The 24,033-nt window shown below is 41.4% G+C and overlaps 1 protein-coding gene across 1 annotated transcript in view; it reads left to right on the top strand.

Annotated features, from left to right (window-relative positions):
- The window catches only part of plppr5b (phospholipid phosphatase related 5b), a 140,716-nt gene that overhangs the window by 107,252 nt on the left and 9,431 nt on the right, over window positions 1–24,033 (top strand). The window contains exons 6-7 of the mRNA XM_039616916.1: window positions 10,191–10,367; window positions 12,187–12,321. Of these exons, the coding sequence (XP_039472850.1) occupies window positions 10,191–10,367; window positions 12,187–12,321 (312 nt within the window). The remainder of the gene's footprint in view (window positions 1–10,190; window positions 10,368–12,186; window positions 12,322–24,033) is intronic.

The raw sequence follows: 24,033 nt of genomic DNA, 5'->3' as shown, positions 1-24,033 counted from the left end.
AGGGATGCAGATGATTAGCAGACATGTCCATGATGGCGGTTGCAGCTGCACGGTGGATTTGGAGCAGAAATGTCCCCAGCTTCTCACCGACAGTTTGTAAACTGTGTGTATTAACAAAGCGTGTCGAGCACATAGTCCAGGTCATACGTACACACTTGCACAAACTTCTCATACTTTCCGTTGCAGCGTCTTTCAGAGCAGGCTACCGATGACAACATTTCCTTTCTCTTACAAAGCTTTTCACAATAAAACAGGATGCCAGCCTCACTAAAACAAGTGCAAATGCGCTTTTAAACGTATTAAACACATTGTGACCCAAAATGTTATATTTTATATTTTAACATGGATTTACACGTTTTTAATATTTCAACACATTTTAATAAAGTACAGCTTTAACCTGGTTACAAACAAATATGTTGATTAATTAAAATAAACCAGTTAAAGAAAAACAGGAAAATGTAAAATAACAAAAAAATTTTTTATATTTCCTCACTCTTCTCTGTTTTCCTCTTCTGTCTTCAGCTCTCCTCTCACTCGTTCCCCGACACTCTTTGCTTGTTACCTCACTTATTTGTTTTATTTGGCCATCACCGTCTGTCTCTACTTCCTCCCCTGCAAGTCTGTTGTGTTTGGCTGTTTCCTCTGCACAGTATGACACAACTAAGCACACCACCAACCTGAGGATGCATTCAGTCCATTCTGATTTGAAGTGAGAGACGTGACGCAGAGGTATCTGTCTGGCAGCCATAATAAGATCTGTTTGAATTCTCTAAATGCTAAAGAAAGTTTAAAAGTTTCCTGTATTTCTTCCTTTAGCAGAGGAAACAATGGACCGTCCTGAAAGGGGAGGAGAAAACGCCGTCCTCATTGCAACAGACATATTGACCTGCTGATATATTTAGAGTTTTTAACAGGAGCCTGTTAAACTCACAGCTGAACATCACACTACTGGAATCAAAACTACTTCCTGTTGAGCTGTTACTGCACGAAGAACACAGAACGCTTTATCAGCCTAAGATTATGATCTATATTAACTGATAAAAATGTACTTAAGGTTCTGTCTAATCAGTGTTCATTTCTAATGTCCTTAGCATTAGTTTTTACTTCAGTACAGTTCAACTCGGATAAATGATGAATGGAGGGAATTTTCCTGCAGTCACAGAGATCCTAAATAGGGAGGAAGAAAGGAGTCACACTGCAGCTAAATTTAAGAAAATAAGGTGTACTTAATTTTTTATTCTATGGGAAAGATTTAATATGGTAGACAAATTACTGTGATGTCACAATTGGAGGATGAGATTTATGTGGCTCAAAATCCTGAGCCTGATGGAGAACAGTGCAGGCCTGCTAACCAAAGTAATCCAGAGTGAGCTCAGGTTACGCACGTCTTTCTCTCTGCAAACAGCGAGGCAACTCAGATAAATGAGATGAAGCTGAAGGAAAATCAATATGCTTTTAATATAAGTAACAACTTCTGACAGAAATGACTGAGCAAAGGATTATTAGGACATTGGGCACAGAGCAAGATTTATCAGGTAGAGTTTCTTTACAAACTCTTGCACCCTGTAAACATGAAATGTGTGTGGAACAGCTGAATAATGTTTTTACATTATTGTCAGATTACGAGCCATCTCAGTTACTATGTTACTGTGCTGTGTGTGTGTATGCGCACATCACTACTTATTTTTAATAGCAAATTGCAACATTCAAGCTTGGATCTGACACAGTAACAGTTTTATTTGTTACACATTCAGCAGAGGGAATACACTCACTGTGTGCACACTGCTGAGAAAATGACATTTCTGCTTTGTTTCATGAAAACAGCATTACTGAAGAACAGTAAGTGGACTCACCTCGAAACACTCAGCGTGAGGACAGAGCCAAAGTTTTGGTTTTTGAGCCATCCATGCATAGTGTGATTATGCACTCGTTCCAATAATATCTTCCCTTCTTGAAAATAAACTGTCCTATTAGCAACTATCAAAAACACAAGAGGCATAAAACTTGGATTTCATGCGATTTGCAGTAAATTGTGCCTTACAGACTTTGTCATTTGTGTGACTCATTTAAATATTCCCCTGATAGTGAAACTTACAAATACATATGTCACATATGTTCACAACTATCAGTCACCAAACTAATACTGTGCCTCTTTAGTAAATCCAGCATTTTCTCAGGTCTAAAGCAGGTTTTGCGCTGCTGTAGACCCGACTAGCAAATCAGGCCCTAAAAGTTCCTTCTTCTTTCAAATTCCAGCTTTTGTAATAAAGGATATTTTTCACAGACAATGGGGACAGAACATGTGGCGAAGTAAGATGTGGATTTTGTAGTCCAACTACAGCTTCAATCATGATCATGACTGAAGCATTAATTAATGGCAGGACTTCTTTGAGCAGTTTTGTAGGAATGGGGTCTAAAAGACACGTTGATGGTTTGGAGGAAGTAATTATTGAAGTTAACTCAGAAAGATCAATTGGAGCAAAAGAGTCTAACTTAACATCAATGGTACTAAAAGTAGCTGTAGATAATATTACATCTGTGGGATGATTATTGGTAATTTTTTCTCTAATTATAAGAATTTTATTTGTGAAGAAGTTCATGAAGTCATTACTAGTTAACGTTAAAGGGATGGTTGGCTCAGTAGAGCTCTGACTTTTTGTCAGCCTGGCTACAGTGCTGAAGAGAAACCTGGGGTTGTTCTTATTTTCTTCAATCAGTGATGAATAGTAAGATGTTCTGGCTTTGCGGAGGGCTTTCTTATAAAGCAGCAAACTATTTCTCCAGGCTAAATGATGATCCTCTAAATTTGTGACACGCCATTTCCTCTCCAGCTTACGAGTTATCTGCTTTAGGCTACGTGTTTGAGAATTATACCACGGAGTCAGGTACTTCGGATTTGAGGCCTTAGTTTTCACCGGAGCTACAGTATTGTGAGGAATCGAGGTGTTATTTTTCTGCCATTTTTATTATTTCATTTTACTATTTCTAGTTTCATTATTTTGTTATTGCTATTGCATCATAATCATATAACAAGCATCTGCATTGACGCATTTATTAATAGTGATATTGCATTTAGATGTTTAAACACATTGGCACCCAATTAAGTTTTATTACAGGTGCAGTTATAACCACTTTAAACTGTTGAGTTAGATTTATAATCTTAAATGTTTATATGCAGACTGCAGTGTGAAAGAGTAACTCTGTGCCAAAATAAGACAGGAAGTTACATGTTTTTGAAGTTACATGATTTGCAGGAAGTGAAACCAAAACCAGAGTCTGAGTGAAAGTTAGTCTGAGGAGCAGTTTCGATGATGCTATTATCTTTTATACTTTTATATCTTTTGATTAAGCTTTTAGTAGAGGTTCTTGATGAAAACATTTATTCAGTAGAGTACACATACATAGTTTCGGTTCGGTTATTACATACACGAGAGCGGCTTCTGTCTCTCTGTCTGGGGAGAGGCCAGGAGCTAGTCGGCGAGGTGAAATGGGGTGCAATTGTAACCACACATGTAACCACACACACACACACACACTTAGTTAGAGAGGTTCACTTGTAGGTGAAAGTTAAGCAGGTGTTGCTAGGGTTGCAGTTTTATGTTGGTGTACGTGACTGTTTGATGAAGAAGCACATGCACGAGGCGAGAGCTGAGCGGGCTTGCGGGAAACCACCGGGGAGAAGATGGAAGCCAGTGTTCTTTTAATTGTGTCTTAAGTTGTCAAATAGAACATTTGTGGTTTTGAAGCTGATGTACTGACGCAATGAGGGGGCGTCACAAAATATACTCTGATGCATATAAAACTGTAGTTTGATGTTAGGAGGATGAGATTGTGGGGCTGTCTGCTTACAGAGTCCGCTCATTCTCCCACGCGTGTCTTTTCATTAAAATCATCGTCTTTACCTTTTGGACCAGTGTGGTTACTTGCATTCCGCTTGTGTTTTCTTCCTAATATTTTTGAACCCAACAGTATCCAGAGTCGTACGTAGTGAGGAGGGAAAATTATTAACAAGATGACTGACTTCTGTGGGAGTAGGCTGTGATGCATCAGTGAATGACATTTCACCACTTGTAATTTTTTATGAAATATATTTCATATATTATCTTCAGCGTAGGCCTTTCCATCCTGTTTATATTCTTAATGTGAAATAACACTAGTCTCATGAATCACACTGGCTAACTGTTCTGTTCTTGCAGTGAGTTTCCGTCTTCAAAGCCAGACACTTCTCCAATAAAAACAAGGCGTAACTTTTCTTGACTTTCTTGACGCTTCTCATAACTAATTGTTGTAAACATCAGTATTAACATTAACAGTCTCCACTTCATCTAAAGCCAAAATACTTTGACTTGAATGACAAAGGAAATACAGTCACTGTACCCCCAAATATCAGTTATTTAGGCTTCAATTAAATTTTAACAAACTAAAAATGTTAGTTTAATAACATTTAAAATACTAAGTATACCAAAGAATACTCTCAGACAGATTGTTTCCAAGGCAACAATGTAAAAGAATAATTCACAGAGGAACAAGCTAGTCACACCATGAGGCCTTCCATACGACTGACTACAACTGACTGCACTTTCTTAACACCAGAAGGTGGCACTGTGATTCACAACAACTCTCAAACATTTTCATCCTCTCACGCTGAGAGCAGAACACAAACTGTCTTTCAGCTCACAGCCTAACAGTCTTGTTTTTATAGGGTCATGGTCTCGTAGCCGTAGATACATCACATACCCATGAAACATAACAGTTTACTCCAGTAAAAGTAAAACCAATTAGAAGATAGAAGATTTTTCACCTCATCTCTGTAAAATGATGCTGTTAAAAATGTCTCTAGCTGATAGTTTAACAGTTGCTAGGCAACTGGAGCATTGAATTGAAGGCTGGACAATCTCATTTAACAGCCCCTTAGTTTGGGCCTTTGCAGTTTTCACATCCTTTGAAGGATGCAGCCCAGGAATTGGGAAGCCTAACCAGAAAATTAATTTAAAATAAACAGGAATTGAAACTAAACACTAAAACTCTGTATGCATTTCAAGTGATTCACATGTTGTACATTGTTGTGAAGGTTATAGTTTGTCACTTGTGGACATTTCAGGCTCAGGTTGCTTAGGTAACTGTCTATGTATTTATCACCAGGTCATATGTAAATTACCTATATTCCTCACTCTCATTGACAGTACCCCACCCACTTCCCATCGCCCACGTTTTTTTCACACAGTCTTCGGACGTTGTGGAATATCATTCTCTTTCTATGGTTTTCATCACTGTCTATCACTTCCAGTATGTATGTAGATTAAGACTCAAAATTACTGATGAGAATTAATTCAATTTATTTATACAGCACCGAATCACAAAAACAGTCACCTAAAGGTGCTTTATATTGTACAATAGACCCTACAATAATATATATGGAGAAAAACCCAACAATCATATGACCCCCTATGAGCAAGCACTTTGGCGACAGTGGGAAGGAAAAACTCCCTTTTAACAGGAAGAAACCTCCAGCAGAACCAGGCTCAGGGAGGGGCGGGGCCATCTGCTGCGACCGGTTGGGGTGAGAGAAGGAAGACATGCTGTGGAAGAGAGACAGAGATTAATAACAGATATGATTCGATGCAGAGAGGTCTATTAACACATAGTGAGTGAGAAAGGTGACTGGAAAGGAAAAACTCAATGCATCATGGGAATCCCCAGCAGCTTACGTCTATTGCAGCATAACTAAGGGAGGATTCAGGGTCACCTGGTCCAGCCCTAACTATATGCTTTAGCAAAAAGGAAAGTTTGAAGCCTAATCTTGAAAGTAGAGATAGTGTCTGTCTCCTGAATCCAAACTGGAAGCTGGTTCCACAGAAGAGGGGCCTGAAAACTGAAGGCTCTGCCTCCCATTCTACTTTTAAATACTCTAGGAACAACAAGTAGGCCTGCAGTGTGAGAGCGAAGTGCTCTAATAGAGTGATATGGTACTACAAGGTCATTGAGATAAGATGGGGCCTGATTATTTAAGACCTTGTATGTGAGGAGCAGGATTTTGAATTCAATTCTGTATTTTTTTCTGGATTTTGGATTAACTGAAGGCTTTTCATGGCGTTTTTAGGACTTCCTGATAATAATGAATTACAGTAGTCCAGCCTGGAAGTAATAAATGCATGAACTAGTTTTTCAGCATCACTCTGAGACAGGTTATTTCTAATTTTAGAGATGTTGCACAAATGGAAGAAAGCAGTCTTACGTATTTGTTTAATATGTGCATTGAAGGACATGTCCTGGTCAAAAATGTCTCCAAGGTTCCTCACAGTGTTACTGGAGGCCAAGGTAATGCCATCCAGAGTAAGAATCTGCTTAGATACCATATTTCTAAGATTTTCGGGGCCGAGTACAATAACCTCAGTTTGATCTGAATTAAGAAGCAGAAAGTTAGCGGCCATCCAGGTCTTTATGCCTTTAAGACATTCCTGCAGTTTAACTAAGTGGTGTGTGTTACCTGGCTTCATGGACAGATAGAGCTGCGTGTCATCTGCATAGCAGTGAAAATTTATGCTATGTCTTCTAATGATGCTGCCTAAGGGAAGCATGTATAATGTAAACAGAACTGGTCCTAGCACTGAACCCTGTGGAACACCATAATTGACCTTAGTGTGTGAAGAAGAAGATAATCGACCTTTGTTGGAGTAGTGTTCAGGTAGCTGCTCTGTGTTGGTTGAAGATGATTACAGTGGGGGGATGATATTCTTAAACTTTACAACTTTACAGTTACAGCACTTTCATCTACTGTGATAAATTCTACTCATCACTGCTGTGTAATCAACTATTGTAAATGTTATCAGGAAATGATCAGACAGCAGAGGGTTTTCAGGAAACACTGTTAAATGTTCAGTTTCTATGCCATATCTAGAGTGTGATTAAAGTGGTGGGTGGGTTCTTTTACATTTTGAGAGGAGTGGGCAAGGCTGAGCATCAGGCTTTAAAATGAATTAAAAGTCTGTCAGGGTCTTTGGTTGATTAATAGGCTGGTGTGAAAAATTGCTGCCACACCGCTCCCTCGGCCTGTGCTTCAAGGTTTCTGGTAGTTAGAATGACTCGGGGGTGTTGATTCATTTAAACTAACATAATCATCCTGCTGCAACCAGGTTTCTGTAAGGCAGAGTAAATCGATTTGTTGATCAATTATTAAGTCATGTACTAACAGAGACTTGGAGGAGAGAGACCTAATATTGTGTGGATTCACCCCAACCGGTCACAGCAGATGGCCCCGCCCCTCCCTGAGCCTGGTTCTAGCGGAGGTTTCTTCCTGTTAAAAGGGAGTTTTTCCTTCCCACTGTCGCCAAAGTGCTTGCTCATAGGGGGTCATATGATTGTTGGGTTTTTCTCTGTATCTGTTATTATAGAGTATACTGTACAATATAAAGCGCCTTGAGGCGACTTTTGTTGTGATTTGGCGCTATATAAATAAAATTGAATTGAATTGGATGTGGATACTGTATTGTTTTTTCTTTGTGATTTTTTATGTTTAAGTTGTTTATTGCTGGTTTTTAGATTGTTTTTTGTCTGTTTGGGAGCTGACACAGTCTCAGTGGAGATGGGTTTTTGGGGGGGTAGCAGGAGGAGAGAAGCTGCAGAGAGGCGTGTAAGACTGCAACTCTGCTTCCTGGTCCCAACTCTGGATAGTCATATTTTGGGGGGTTTAATAAACTTGTCCATATTCCTAGAAATGAGAGCTGCTCCATCCAAAGTGGGATGGATGCCATATCTCCTAACAAGACCAGGTTTCCTCCAGAAGGTTTGCCAATTATCTCTGAAGCCCACATCGTTTTTTGGACACCACTCAGACAGCCAGCAATTTAAGGAGAACATGCGGCTAAACATGTCACTCCTGGTCTGATTGGGGAGGGGACCAGAGAAAACTACAGAGTCCCACATTGTTTTGGCAAAGTTACACACCGATTCAATATTGATTTTAGTGACCTCCGATTGGCGTAATTGGATGTCATTACTGCCGATGTGAATAATGATGATACATTTAGCAGAATTGCCAATTACCAGAGTTTGACCCCCGGCGGGTGTGTTGCAGAGAGGGGAAAAATGATTGGTTGGTAGTGTGCCTGGGGCTTCTGTTCAAGACTATGCTACACTATGAAATAACAAGTTATCTATATGTTTTTAATTAACTTGGCTATGCAGAAAAGCTATACAAAAAACACCACTTTTTGTTGGAACAAGAAAAGGAAGTGATACTTTACCACAGAGAGAGCGAACACCAAGTTATAGCACCACTCCAGTTAATAAGAATTTAGCAATTCCAATTCCATTATTTATATCACTTTTTTATTCTCACTGGGTTCCCATAAGTGTTGAGGTCATTACTCAAAAAAAGTAATTATTACACATATTACACAGAACACTTTTCTTAAAAGTAATGCAGTACGTTACTTACTCCCGGGAGAAAGTAATGTTACAGTAGTTGTAACATTACTTTCATATTACTCTGTAAAATGACTTGAAACACAGTCTCATAACAATAATCTCAATAACACAAATCCCTATCCTAATGAGGACTCTCTGATGAGCTTTTTCTTAGTAATTAGGTGTGAACACAAAGATCATTAAGAACAAGAAAGTGAATGTTTTTAAAAAGAATAACTAACTAATAACAAAAGAGAACATCAAATAAACATGAGATCAAAGTCCCCAAAAGCCCCAAAACAAACAAAGAAAAAAACAACTCTAAATCCCGGGTCCAAGACCCCGGACAATGACACGTGCACTAATTCCACAATTCTCCAACTAAAATCTTAATGATTCTGCTGTTGAACCAGATCAAATGAACCCATTTCATTTTGTGCAAAACAAACATTTGTTTCCTTTTTCTTCCACCTGCACCTTTCTGCATTCCACCGTGAAGAAGAGTTTGGATTATTTATTTCTTAACTTGTTATACACACACACTTGCCACTTTATTAGTTACACCATGAAGCAAGGAAGGTCTGAGTCCAACCCTGTACTAATGAAGTGGTAGAGAGTACATATCTGTACATAGCATTTTATTCATGTGAGTTTAACTATGTTTGGGGGGCTATGTGGGGCTGCACGGTGTCAACACGTTAGCGTGGTTAGCTCGTTAACGTGTTAGCGCTGTGCAGCCCCTCGCACAGGGTGATCCGCGGTAACTGGCTAACGGAGATTTGCCGCCTTAGTGCGATTATGGTGTGAACCTCATTTTAATGAGATTAACGCTGACAGCACTTACATAAACATAAAAGTATACTGAACAATCACACAAAAGCTGCCTTGGCTGCTTGTCGACCTAGCTTTCAAAGAAGATCCAGGATGACAGTAAATAACAGGATGGATGCAAACAGCTCACTCGTGATTCACTTTCAACTTCCATCCATCCATTCTTCATTTTGAGCAAATATTTACCTACAGTCAACTTTAAAAGTAAAGAATCAGATTTAATATGTTTTTTATTAAGTTTGTTTTCAAATACTGACAGAAACAGAAACTTTTTTGTTCTGTAGTTTCTTTGTTGTAAATAAATCTCATGGAAAGCCTGTTTATTTCCCCTTAGTGGTGCTACATCTGTAAGAAAAAATGCATTTGTAGGTTTTTAATTTAATTATGTTGTTTGTGCCCATGAAAAACTTGCCAAATCTTCTCGGGCAATGCCAAACACTTTGTACTGCTATTGACTCGTTTTGAGTTTCTCATAGCCAACTTGCCATAAATCCTGATTGAAGAATAGGATGCCACGTGTGTGTTTCTTCCACGTGCTACTCAGGCTCTTGTTTGTTAAATGAATAGATTGAAGAAACAAGACATACTGGCAATTTAACAGACTTCAATCATCTAATCCAATAAACAACATCAAACAAGAGTCAGTAACAGAATAAGCTGTTTGGCATTTGCAGATTTGGCAAGTTTTTCATGGGTGCAGCACACATACTCAACCACCCTCTAAGAGGAAATATACAGGCTTTCCCATAGTATAAGCTTTACTGTGAAAAAAAAATTGTTACAAGAAATGGTCAAACAAATACAAACTTCCGTACTTTTTGTTCTAAGTTTATCTGCATTTTGGGATAATATGGAATGGAGTGAAGCCAGTGATGTTACAAGACATTTCTGATGATTTAATGCTTGCTTCTCTCTGTCCTTGTATGTCTTTCCTTGTATATCTTTCCCTGCAGATGTATGTGACGTGTACCGTGCAGGCAAAAGGCACTCGTCTGGCTAAGCCAGTGTTGTCTCTCGGGCTAATGTGTCTGGCCTTCCTCACTGGTTTGAACCGTGTGGCTGAATACCGCAACCACTGGTCAGATGTCATCGCTGGCTTTATCATTGGCACTGCCATTGCCACTTTCCTGGTGAGACTCGTACCCAAAGCTCATGTATACTGTAAACTGATTGAAATAACTGATTTAAGAAAGTTTTTGTTACTCCTCAGCCATAAATGTTGTTTGATGTTTGAGCTAATGAATGGTAGGTCAGAAATCTCTATATCAGTGCGTAGTGCCTGTTCTATGTCCATACCCAGAGGGTATGTTTTAACCATCCTGAGATGTATTGTAGCCTGTTGGCTAAGATGCAGTGGTGAAAGTTAGGCAGATCTAGTTCTCCCTTATCTTTGGTCCTTTGTAGTGTTTTTACGCTAATCCTGGGTGGGTTGATCTTTCCACAGGAATTTAGAAATAGATGAATCCAGAGATCTAAACCACTCTGGTTTGCACAATTTGCACACTGTTGGAGCTCTGATTTACCACCACATATTTTAAAAACAACGAGGGTTTTTACAGACAGAAACACGGATGTACCATGGGCTCCCCGGTGTCACCGATTGTAGCCAACCTTTACATGGAGAAAGTGGGAAGAAAGGCCCTTGGCTCTTTTAAAAGGAGAGTACCCAGCCACTGGTACAGATATGTAGACGAGACCTGGGTCAAAATCAAAACCAAAGAAGTGGAATCCTTCACTGCTCACATCAACGCTATGGAGAAAAACATCAAGTTCACCAGGAAACAAAGGAAAACTGTTTGATTTTCCTGGACTGTGCCATGCACATTGAAGAGAATGGAAACCTCAATGATGAAGTTTACTGGAAGCCCACACACACGGACCAGAACCTCCTCTCTTTGACTCCCACCACCCTCTGGAACACAAACTTGGAGTAATTAGGACCCTACACCACCGGGCAGAACTTGTTCCCTCTAAGCCTGAAGGGAAAAAGAAGGAACACACAGATGTAAAGGAAGCTCTTAAAACATGCGGTTATCCTAATTGGGCTTTCATCAAGTCAGCAAAGACGCACAGAAAAGAAGCTCAGACACCAGCGAGGGAGGATAAGAAAGACAAACGCAACAACATTGTCATCCCCTATGTAGCCGGTGTATCAGAGAAACTCAGGAGAGTTTTCTCCAAGCACGAGGTACTCCAATATACTTCAGACCCAGCAACACACTCAGACAGAAACTGGTTCATCCCAAAGACAAAACTCCTAAACACAAACTTAACAACGTGGTGTATGCTGTACAGTGTAGCAAAGAATGCCCAGACCTCTACATTGGAGAGACCAAACAGCCACTTCATAAACGCATGGCACAACATAGAAGAGCCACCTCCACGGGACAAGACTCAGCAGTCCATCTGCATCTAAAGGTTAAAGGTCACTCTTTCGAGGATGCCATTCTTCACATTTTGGACAGAGAAGACAGATGGTTTGAAAGGAGTGAAAGAAGCATCTATGTCCACTGTGAATGACCATCTTTGAACAGAGGCGGTGGTTTACGACACCTACTGTCTGCCATTGTTGGCATCGTTGGGGAATAAGTGCAGAGAACAGCCGAATACAAGATCACCCTGGAGGAAAACTCCCCTGCAGCGACCCTGCTCCCTGGAAAATGGTTCAGGTTCTGTGGAGACACAGTCGCAGAACAGGGGTAATACCTGAGGTTCAGTGGAGCCAGCAACCAGCGATGCAGGACTCTCGGAAGCAGGGGATGGAACTGGCATAGGCATGGCGGATCACTACTTTTCTTAAAACATGCACAGAAAAGAAGACCAGACACCAATTAGGGAGGCTCAGAAAGACGAATGCAACAACTATATATTTTGTTGGTACTGTGTGTATGTGCCACGTTGGCCATAGAACCATACTAATTTAAAGATGTGTTATATTTGCGCTTGTAGGTGGTGTGTGTGGTCCATAACTTCAAAGGGAAGTTACTACTGAGCGAGGAGTCACTAGTGGAGCAGCAGCCCAATACAGCCATGTTAAACATAGGCCAAGTGGAGAGTCCTCTGGAGAAGTACATCACCTCACAGGTTGGTGCTGCCCAACAGAGCACACTGCTAATTAGAATACACTTTTTAAAAAAATACTTAATCACTATTTCACACTTTAAGAAATTGAAGCTAGTTTTTAAAAAAGGAAATAACTTTATAAATCAGTGGACAGGAATAAATGTTGGTGTCTTGGTTAAAGACTTATGTGATCAAGAAATATTACCTCCGAAGTCAAACATCAGCCTCAAATGGGGAAAGGAGAAGTTTAATGTGCTAAGGTAACTTTAGAAGTTGTAAAAACTGTCAAGGCACAATGTTGGATTATACAATCTCTATAAAAATCTAATAAGTTAGGCGATGTGACTTTTAAAGATACCACTTTGATAAAGTCAAGAGCTCAAATACAATCATATATGACACCCTGGGTAAATGCAGAACATCAAATAAAGCATGTGTGTTAGATTTTAAATATAGTGATAATGGGACTAGTGTCTTCAACCATCATTGGTAGAACGTTGGAATGTGTGCAAAAGCTGATGCATTTAAATCCACTGTATCTGATGTATGTATTAGTGTAGAAAACATGTTTGACTCAGTCTGCATACCAAGCAAACATACAAGTCATGTGTAGCATGATTCCAATGTTAGGACACTTTGATCTAACTTCTGCTACAGTGTTCTGGATCGTACAGTGCCGTGAAAAGTCTCATAGCTGATCACACATGTTTCAGATCATCAAAGAAATGTATAATATTATACAAAGATAACACAAGTAAATACAAAATGCAGTTTGTAAAACTGACCTATGAAAAAGCAGTGGCCCCCTAAAATTAATAACTGGTTGTGTCACTGATGCACATCAAGCAATTTTCACTTTTTCACGTAAGGTCTCGTAGGCTTGTATACCTGAGCTTCTTTCCATGAATAAATCAATCATCATTTAAAAACATTTTGTATTTACAAAATGTATTTGTATTAAAATAATGCAAATAACATTCTGGCAGCAATGTTTCATCCTACATTTGCAATTTCCATAATAAATTAATGAACAAGACAGAATCCAAAAATCTCCACTGAAACCCAGACTGGTGATTTGGTAGTACATCTGGTCTGCTTAATAAGAGTTAAATGTGACATGAGAGGAGTCATCTACAATCACTCTGCAGAGTACATGCATCACAGTATCAAATGAAAAACATGTTATGCTGCTAACAGTCAATAGAGCACACTGTAGTGCAACAGGGAATCACTGATTGAGTGAAATTCTGTGTGTGGGTTCATAGTGCATCAGGCTGCACCAACTGACAGTAAATTTTAATCAGGTTGAGACAGCCCAAGTGGAAACTATTTCATGAAGTGTGTTACGTGAGCCATCAGAGGCTCTACAGGTTCCTCTTCCCTCTCCACAGCATGGACAACCTTGTGTCACCCCTACGTGCAGCACATATACCATATTTCCCTGACTGTTGTCAACACACCCCCATACATTGTCCCATCAACGTATTAAACCCTGGCCAATCTATTCCCAGAAACAGGGCAAGCGTTTGGGAGCTAGCAGCAGCCTCAATTCTGTGCTTTCTGCCCTTGTACTATATTTCCACTGGTACTACAGGATATCAGTGAACATCCCCAATGTACACACTTAATATCCACCCACAAATGCCCCTACCAAAGACCCTCTGGGAAACAGGTACTGTTGACTCAGGGATTGCCTTTACCCCCTTGTATTCTTTCTTGAACACTGGATGTCTCTCCTGGATCAGGGGAAGATGTCTGAGGCCCGGAGACCTGCACCACCTGGCCATCCTGCATGAGCGGGCACTTATTTCCCTTCTACAGCCAAGCCACAAATCATACCTCGCTGCCATGATGCCCATGTTGAAAATCCTGATTAACCATACATAAATGAGTAAAGCTGCGACATTACATAATACAAAGTTATTTCATGTAATGACTTTTGAAAATTATTTGCATCATCTCCATTTATTGTTAACATGCATACATCAGCAAATGCTAGCTGTATCAAGGGAACCACCAGGACTCTGTCACAGTTCAGAAAGTTTATTGAAGTGAAGATTGAAGCCCAATCCAAAGCATAAGAACTTAGTGATGTTTCCACGGGGCACGTTTTTCCAAGGGTTCATTCTCTTAAGTATTGGCAGCCAAACCAAGATACCAGGAAAAGGTGAGTGATCACTAGCAGCTGTGTGGAGACCAAGGGCAGGAACGTGGGATGAGTCCCATCCCACCCAATGCAAACTAACAGACATCCATACATACACACAAACGCACCAGCGCCATCACAGCGAGGACTGAGGAACCATGGCATTTCCCCGCTCCCAGTGAGAGCCTCTAGGCGACCCACCAATCCTGTCAGCATGCAGAATGACTAGGAGCATCCAGGGCCATAACCTTCCCAGTCAACTAAATACAGGAACCCTCTCCCACAGCATCTGGCATCCATAATCCATATTATGGAGTAAGTCTGCTGGCCATCAGCGACCTGGACGGTTGACAGGGACCTGGAAAGAGGGCACAATGGACTGGTCAGGGCTGGTTTTAACTGAGAGACATGGAAAACATTGTGAGTCCTGTGTCTGCTTGTTTCCGATGAGCAGACACCAGGTTACTCTTGGACTCATTTTCAAAAGGACCACTGTAGTTGGGAAACGCTCTGGAGATTCGCTCAAGCCGCACTTATGAGAAAACAACAGAGCCGACGACGACAATGGAAAAAGGTGCTGCTGTATAGAAGGCACAGAGACCTCACATTCAATACATTCAATACTCAATGAGAATGTTGATCTGAAATCAGTTCAGAACAATAAACAGCTTGCGTTCCATAGATCCTGAACTTTTTAACATCAGTAACACCAAAAAACACTTAAATAAAACTTTGACTGTTAAATATCTATAATCCACTTTAATAGTAGAGGCTTGTATACCAACTTTCATAGAAAAAAAGAATATTTAAGCAAATTTGCATACCTATTCAGTGTGAGTCCAATATTTGAGACATGGATTAGTATGGAGAAATATACCCATACGAACTACATGTTATGAACAGAACACCAGGTTCAAGTATTGAAACATTTAAGGAGTGGGTGGATGAAACATTTACTAAACCAAACCAAAAAGTCCTTTTTATTTTTAAGGATTTCAACATAGCGCTATTAAAGTCAAACAAACATTGTATGACTAAAGAGCTTATCAATACATATACACCATGGGACTCATCAGTAAACCCAGCAGGATTACAGCCAGTCTGCAACATTAACAATCAGTATCTTCACTAATGAAATAGAAAACAAATGAAATAAGTGGCCTTCTAATTAATGACATCAGTGATCATGACCTGTTTTTGCAGTATATGACTGTAACTATAGAAAGGATAAACAGGAAAATCCAGAGTGCCCATGGATCACTGAAGGTTTACAAAATGCATATAAAAACAAAAATACCTTATACAGATAAGTGCAGAGATAGAGAGGCTGAAAATGAATATAAGAAATATAAAAATAAAATAACTAGTAACGTGAGGTGATTTAATAAGGAATATAATGAAAAAAATAACATTAAAGGGAAAACATGAAACATCATATAAAAAACAGTTCTCAGCAGTTAAATTGCTGCGACCCACCTCTGGGGTTCTGTCCACCTGCAGCTCATCCTCGACCGGCATTCTTTGCTACATCATATCCTAATCCACAGCATGATCAGCACCTTTGGCTCACTTCTCACCCCACCTCCATATCTACCTGGACCATCTCTGTCACTGGCTCCTTTTCCACAGGCTGCTGCTCTAAATCTTGGACTTTACTCCCACAACTCTTTCTAAGAAAAGAACTCACCAGCCTGCCCTCCAGTCGACCAATGATATGTATATATATATATATATATATATAAGTCTGCTGGAAACATCACATAAAACATATACAAAGTAAACTGTTACAAAGCATCTCTGTACTGAGTAAAGCAAAACATTTTTCAGTTCAGTTTAGCTTTATTTATTTAGCACTCGGGCCTAGTGGTTAGGCTTAGGTTGAATCTACTGGCAAAAGAGAGCCAGCTGAGGTGTTTGGCAGAGTGGAGTTAGGCAAGGTTCAACTAGTCAATCACGACAATCAGTGAATGTTCTGCTCCCTCTGTTCCCTAAAAGTTTGCAAACCCCAGGAATCACTGAAGCTGTATCCTGTTTTGGGGCTACTTCTTAAATTCTGACTACATGTTCAGACCATGGAAATCAAGAAAATCTGATTTATCCTTTTTTTTTTCTTCAAAGAAGAAATCCAGCGGGTGGAGAATAGGGACAGATTATACGAGCAGCTAGTGAGTCTGTGGTACTTTCTCCAAAGCCTCTCGTTCATGTTTTATGAGACTGTACACACATCTTGAAAGCAACAGAGCATCAGGAAGCAAATCAATAGAGCAGTCATATGGTCGGTATGGAGGGAGAGAGAGCAAGAGCTGTGTTTACTGAAAATGTCAGCTAGCCCATGATATACACCAGGGACAAAAGACAGATCAGGCAGTTAGACAGTTTTGGTGACTACTGAGACTCCAGCCAGAGATACAGTTATTGTTCCAATCTATATTTGAGCTATGAGTGCTAAGCCAAGAGTGTTCAAGAACCAGGGGAGTGTTAGGATCATTGAAAAGGAAAAGACTAATTTGGTAAATGCTCTAGCTCTAATTTGGCACTTTTTTATCTACCTAAGCAGTCGAAGCACTCGATACAACTTGCCCCATTCACTCATGCACTTCTTCATATGCTTTTTTTTGTTGTTGTTATAAATATGTGCTTTATATTTAATATTTACACTCCAGTGGATGCAGGCAGGAATTGAACTACCAACTAGATGATCTGCTCTACTTCCTCCTTTGTTGAACATGACTGCCAGACAAAGCGAGACAGAGACTGATCAATAAAATTCTGTTCAGCGTCTGAGTCACCAAATCCTTGGACTGAATGGGTGCGATTGTTGAGAACTAGTTTAGCAGGGACCAAAAGTCTTGGTAGAGAAGTGTCACTGTTTATTTTGCCTACCAGTATCCCAACAGTTACTGACAGACAACACACTGGACATCAAACAGTGCTATAGGGTTAAACCACTACCACACCTGGGGAAGTCTAACCACACATCACTGTTTTTGATCCCAGCATGTATCCCACTCAGCAAAACTGCTACAAAAATAGCACAAAGACAGTCAAAATTTGGCCAGACGGAGCCTCTTAGCAGGTGTAGGAAGGTTTCAGCAAGACATACTGGGATATTTTAGAACACCCCGGACCTGGAAGGGTTTTGTGACAGTGTACCATGCTACATCAGGAACTGCACTGACATTGTCACAGAGGATAAACACATTTGCATCCATCCCAACCAGAAGCCCTGGATGACCTGGGAGGTCCAGAGCCTGCTGAAGGAGAGGAACACTGCCTTCAACTCTGGTGACGGGGCTCTATACATCAAAGCCTGTGCCAACCAGAAGAGAAGCATCCATGAAGCAAAGTCAGACTACAAGAGAAAGATTGAAGAACACGTGGACAGCAATAAAAGCAAGTAGGTCTGGCAGAGAAACTGACCCACTACTTTGCCCGGTTTGAGGTGGGATCACCAGAGGCAGCTGGATCCTATCGTGATACCATCAAAAGTCCCATCCTCACAGTGGAGGAGCACAATGTGAGGTGCATGCTGTGTGCTGTCAAACCTCGGAAGGCAGCTGGACCTGATGGCATCTCAGGACATGTACTGAAGGACTGTGCAGACAAACTGGCTGGGGTCTTCATGAGAATATTCAACCAGTCCCTGTTTTAGTCGGTTGTCCCACCCTACTTGAAGTTGTCTGTCATCGTCTCTCTGCCCAAAAAATAAACCATTACCAGTTTCAATGACTACAGGCCAGTAGCTTTGACCCCTGTGGTGATGAAGTACTCATCAGGAACCACATTATGTCCTTCATTTCTACCACATTTAATCCATACCAGTTTGCCTACAGAGATAATAGGTCTACAGATGATGCTGTGGCCACAGCTCTCCATGCTGTTCTGTCCCACTGGCCACACTCTACTTGCCTTTGGGCGATGAGTCCACCTACAGGGATGAGGTGGAGCATCTGACAGTGTGGTGTAGAAAAAACAACTTGTTCCTGAACACTGCAAAAACCAAGCGGCCTTTTGTGGACTTAAGGAAGAAGTCACTCGCCATCAACGGGGTCTGTGTGGAGAAGGGACTCAGGCTTCCGCTTCTTGGGAGTCAACATCAGCAAGGATCTGATCTGGGAAACGCACACTGCTGAGGTAATGAAGAAGGAAAGAGACTGCTTTCTGAGCGTTCTCACAAAGAATAACATCCCTGAAAAACTGTTGGTGTCCTTCTATTGCTGCACAGTAGAAAGAATCCTGGCCTTTTGTCCAGCTGCACAGTAGCACAGAAGAAAGAGCTCCACAGGGCTATCCAGATATACTCAGCCATCCTCTGCTCTCACTTGAAGAACTGCACAGCTCCTGGTATCTCAAGAACATTAATAAAATCCTGTATTAAAGAAACCCAACTCACCCTGGTCATGTACTGTTTGAACGTCTACCTTTAGGAGGATTCCTAGGTATTTAAAGAAAAATGCACCCTTAGAGAGCAAACGTTTCTTAGGAGGAAAGATGGCGAGAGGTTCTTGTCATCTTCAGGCAGCACTGCATTAAAAACAGGCATGATTCTGTTGTGGATATCACTGCGTAGACTCGCAAGCATTTCCAGAAATCACTGTCTATGGACACAGTTCCCTGTGCCATTCAAAGGTTAAAGCTCTGTCACACAAAGAAGAAGCCATGTTCAAAAATGATGCAAATCTTTTTTTTTTATAGTAAATGTTTAATTGTGAAAAGAAAATAGGTTTATGTCATTTTAAAATTATTCTATTATTTGTATTTATATTTTGCACTTAAAAAAAAGAGTTATGTATTTGCACATTGATCCCCCTATAGTTGGAGCACACCCTGCAGTCCCCCATTTTAAAGATAGGAACCACAATCCCAGTGTGTCAATCCAGAGATACTGCCCCAGATCTCCACGCAACATTGTAGAGGTGTGTCAACCAGAACAGCCCCACAACATCCACAGCCTTTAGGAACTCATGGCAAACTTCATCCACCCCAGGGGCTCTGCCAGCAATCAGCAATTTAACTGCCTCAGTGACCTCACCCCCAGTGATGGATGAGTCGCCCCCTTGTCCCCTGACTCTGCTTCTTCTCCGGAAGATGTGTCAGTAAAGGAGGTCCTCAAAGTATTAGTTCCACTGCCTGACAATATCCTCAATTGAAGTCAGAAGCGCTCCATCCACACTATGCACAGTATGGATACCTCACCGCTTTACTCTCTGGAGTCACCTGACTCAAAGTGATTGCCTGAATCACTTTGAGTCACTCCAAAAGTCTTTTTCTGTGGCCTCACTAAACTTCTCCCCACCCCCGAGTTTTTGCTTTAAGTCCTGCCCGAGCAAGGTGCGCTTGGCCTGCTGGTACACATCGGCTGCCTCCGAAGTCCTACAGATTAGCCTTTCTCCACCTGATGCTGCCCTTAATCTGGTTCAGGTGTTACCACCTCAACAGGCGCTAACCACCTTGCGGTCGCAGCTCAGTGCAGCAGTACCTCAGCAAGGTACTAAACATAGTTCATGGTCCGTTCAGACTCAGTTCAGTCTACATCACAATACTGTTGAAGCTCTGCTGGAGGTGGGAGTCAAAGATGTCTCGGACCAGGGCCTCTGCTAGGCATTCCCAGTGTACCTTCACTGTATGTTTTGATGTGCCAGGTCTGTCCAGCATCCTGCCCTGCCACCTGATCCAACTCACCACCAGGTGGTGATCAGCTGACAGTTCAGTCCCTCTCTTCACCAAAGTATCCAGAACATGCGGCCACCGATCTGATGATAAGAGTACAAAATCAATCATCGACCTGCGGCATGGGGTATCCTGGTGCTATGTGCACTTGTGGGAAAACTGTGGTTTGCACAGAAGTCCAATAACAGAACACCGCTTGGGTTCTCACCAAGGGCATTCCCCCCAGACTCTCATCCTAACGCACTAGCTCAGGCTCTTTCCCCAACAGAAAGGTGATGTTCCATATCCCAATCGCAAGCCCTCATGCATCCCAGGGGCCTGACCACCACAGGGGTTTTGCCAGCAAGGATTTGTGACCTGTAGTCGGGATTGGTCCGCCAGGGGCTCCACCCTTTGCTGCCTGGCACACACTGCACCTGATCCCTACAGCGCCTTCGGTAGGCAGTGGGCCTACAGGGGGGTGGGCCTATGCCTCTTCTGCCCCTGACCGGGCCCCATGGGATAAGGCCCAACCAACAGGTGCTCACCTCCCCAGGGGCCCGGTCAGGGCCTGGCACTGTTAACACTATCCCAGGCAGGGCCAACTGTTGTCTTGATGTGACATATATAAGGGCCTTCTGAATCACTGTTTGTCTGGCCCCTCACCCTGGACCCTACCGGGGGTCAAACCCCCCCGACCTGGGATCCCTGGGAAACATAAACCCCCTGCACCACGAGAAGTTAGTGATTAATTTTAAATAGTATAAGTTAACTAATTTCGCCCCACTGATGTAAGATTTTTGCAGATCTTTTAATAGTAACTGATCTTTAATGTCCTCAAATCAAATGAGAGTAGTATAGTTCTTTTTTGTTTCTTAAAGACACTTAATGAATAATTAAAGGAAAAGCTACCACTTCCAGCACTACTGTCACCAAAACCTGTTACAGTAGTTTTAATTAATTTTTAAACTAATGTTGGAAATTGAAAGCAACACGCAGATTTGCAGACAGGTGTGAACAAAAATGCAAAGCTTTAGGTAGCCTATTTTCAGAGTCCAGAATTACAGAATCCATTGTAAGGAAACCAAAATACACAGCACTTCCTTAACAGGCAGGGACATGCGGGTTTGATAACAGAAACTGAGACAAAGACTGAGTTGAAGACAACGTTATTTATACACAAAAGGATAATCGGGGAATTGGACAAGGGAGGGTAACAACGTGCAGCTGAAGATAATCAAAGGCATTGAGATTTGGGGTGGGGGAGTGGGCAAACCTGACGCATTAGGATAAGACAGAAAACACTGAGGGAACAATATAAACTGTAGTATAAACTGGAACTAATAAACTAATAAGGCTCAGCATATATGAAAATCAAAGAATTAACAAGAACCAAACTAAGAACCAAACAGAGAACATATTAAATAAGGAATTCAAAATCCAGAAATCATAAAATAATCAGCAGCATTGACAGAATTAGTAGATTCTCTGTTTACACTGTGACCCATTAGTGTACTTTTTGATACACAAACTAGTATCAAAATCTCAATGTTGGATGTTGCCATTTCTTGCCACTTGTTGCCACACAGACACACACACTCATGAACACATTGCTGCTGCTGCAGGAGACGGATGATGAAGATGAAGGCTCTTGCAACATTAAGGAGTGCCTCGAGGCCTTCCTGCGCTGGCTGCGAGGTCTCAGCTGGTTCAAGTGGCTCAGGAACAAAAGGCAAATAAATTACTCTGTGAAGTGATGTGAGCTCTGCCAGATTCAATGTCACACTTCTTTCTGTTCTTTCTTTGAAATATGTCATACAACTGGCTGAAATTTTGCTGTAGCTATCATTAAATCTGAGTGCTTTCTGTTTTACACCTACAATAAAAGAACCTACTTTTGGCTGCCCCCTGTCACAAGGGGTCACTCTGCATGTTTGATGTGTCTGACTGTATGTTTGGGCTTTTCCTTATGCTGCTGTTTGAACTTGGATCTGTTTAGATGCTTCTCCAAATATGGCCCATCCTATATCTTTCTATGGGCCACACTTGGCCTTCACTGGTGGCTCAGCTTGAGTATGTTTATCTCGTCTCAATCCACATTATGGTAAATGGTAAATGGCCTGTATTTATATAGCGCTTTTACTAAGGACCCCAAAGTGCTTTACATATCCAGTCATTCACCCATTCACACACACATTCACACACTGGTGATGGCAAGCTACATTGTAGCCACAGCCACCCTGGGGCGCACTGACAGAGGCGAGGCTGCCGGACACTGGCGCCACCGGGCCCTCTGACCACCACCAGTAGGCAACGGGTGAAGTGTCTTGCCCAAGGACACAACGACCGAGACTATCCGAGCCGGGGGTCGAACCGGCAACCTTCCGATTACAAGGCGAACTCCCAACTCTTGAGCCACGATCGCCCAATAAATAACTCAATTTTCCTCTGGGAAGTTTCTCTGATTCTGATTCTGAAATGGGCCAGGTGTCAGGTGCATTGCAACATTCTGGTCACATCACTTGCTGTAATCCATGTCATGGGCCATAACTGAGCTCTGAGTGCCAAAAGTAGCCTGGATTACACTGAATGTGTCTGGTGTCTGGATCACTGATGGGTTTTGTGACCATGTTTTTGTGTTTAAGACCTTAGTACAGTAGTGTATTTGCATATGAAAAGTGTCTGGTGTTTTTTTCTGTCTTAAATGTTACAAAGTTCACTGGTACTTGTATTTGGAAAAGTTGAATCATGTAACACACAATGCTCAGCATTATTATTGCTGAACTCCATAACCCTCATAAATCCCTCTAAATGCTGTTATTGGATTTATTTATAACATAGTGGTTCTTGTGAATAATGTGGTCACAAATATGCAGGATTAAGTACCATAGTAGATATTATACACAAGTGGCTATCTGAAGTACACTGAAAATCATTGTATTACAAAAATTAATGGTGTCCTAACAGAAGTTTTCCAGGATTTACAAAGCTGAACCATTGTCAGCCCCCAGAAGCTGTTTAAAACTGAAGCGTGACAGCAGTCGGAATAAATTACTGAGGAAGAAATTTAGGAGTTGCTACAACCCCAGTTCCAGAAACGTAAAATTAAAAGAAAATAAAAATAGTAGAGTGCAGTGATTTTTTATACCATAAAACAGAGAACATATTAAATGTTTAAACTGGCTGGAAAAGTAAGGGGTACTCAGTTTTTGTGCTGGTTGATCAACCTCAACCCATCTTTCCTTCTGAGAAAATTCCTCTCTGTATACAAACTGTGGAACAGGTTCAGAATAATGTTCCTCAGTGTAAAGATCTCATTATCTACAGCACATAATCTCATCAAGATCCTGAAAAAATCTCTGTGCAACAGGGCCAAAACCCAAAAACATTTGGCGCCCCCATGATCTTCAGGGCTCCCTCAGGCAGCAATTCATTTAAAAGGCACGATTCTGCCATGATGCTGCACAGTGGGAAACATAATCCTAATTCGACTTTTAGAGACATGTTACTGCCTCAAATTGACGGAATGAATAAGGACAACAAGAGAAGTGTGCATGTCAGTGGTAGAAGGTGATGTCGAGCAGGGGATATGCATCCATCAAGATAGAAATATTCAATATGGCAGAAAATGCAGAAACCAGATAGACGAGAAGCAGGTCAGACGAGGGGGTACAAAAGCTGGGAGAGCAACCACAGTCCTGCAGGACTGGGCTGAGTCATCTAAAACAGGTGAGGAAAACCCTGGGATGGAGAAGATACCCAAACAGATGACCGAGACAAATGGCAAAACCTTGATGCCGATTTGCAGCAACTGTTGGAGGTGATATTTAAGGGAACTGCCAAGAGCAAGCTCAACAGCCTTTGGAAGTTCATCTTCGAGGTCTGCAGAGAGATGTTTGGCGAGCTTAGGAGGAATGAGCCCACAGCCCCAAGGAAAG

Source organism: Oreochromis aureus, linkage group 9, assembly GCF_013358895.1.
Source record: "Oreochromis aureus strain Israel breed Guangdong linkage group 9, ZZ_aureus, whole genome shotgun sequence".
Taxonomy (NCBI): domain Eukaryota; kingdom Metazoa; phylum Chordata; class Actinopteri; order Cichliformes; family Cichlidae; genus Oreochromis; species Oreochromis aureus.
The sequence above is the reverse complement of the archived record's forward strand: the minus strand, read 5'-3'. Positions and strand labels throughout refer to the sequence as shown.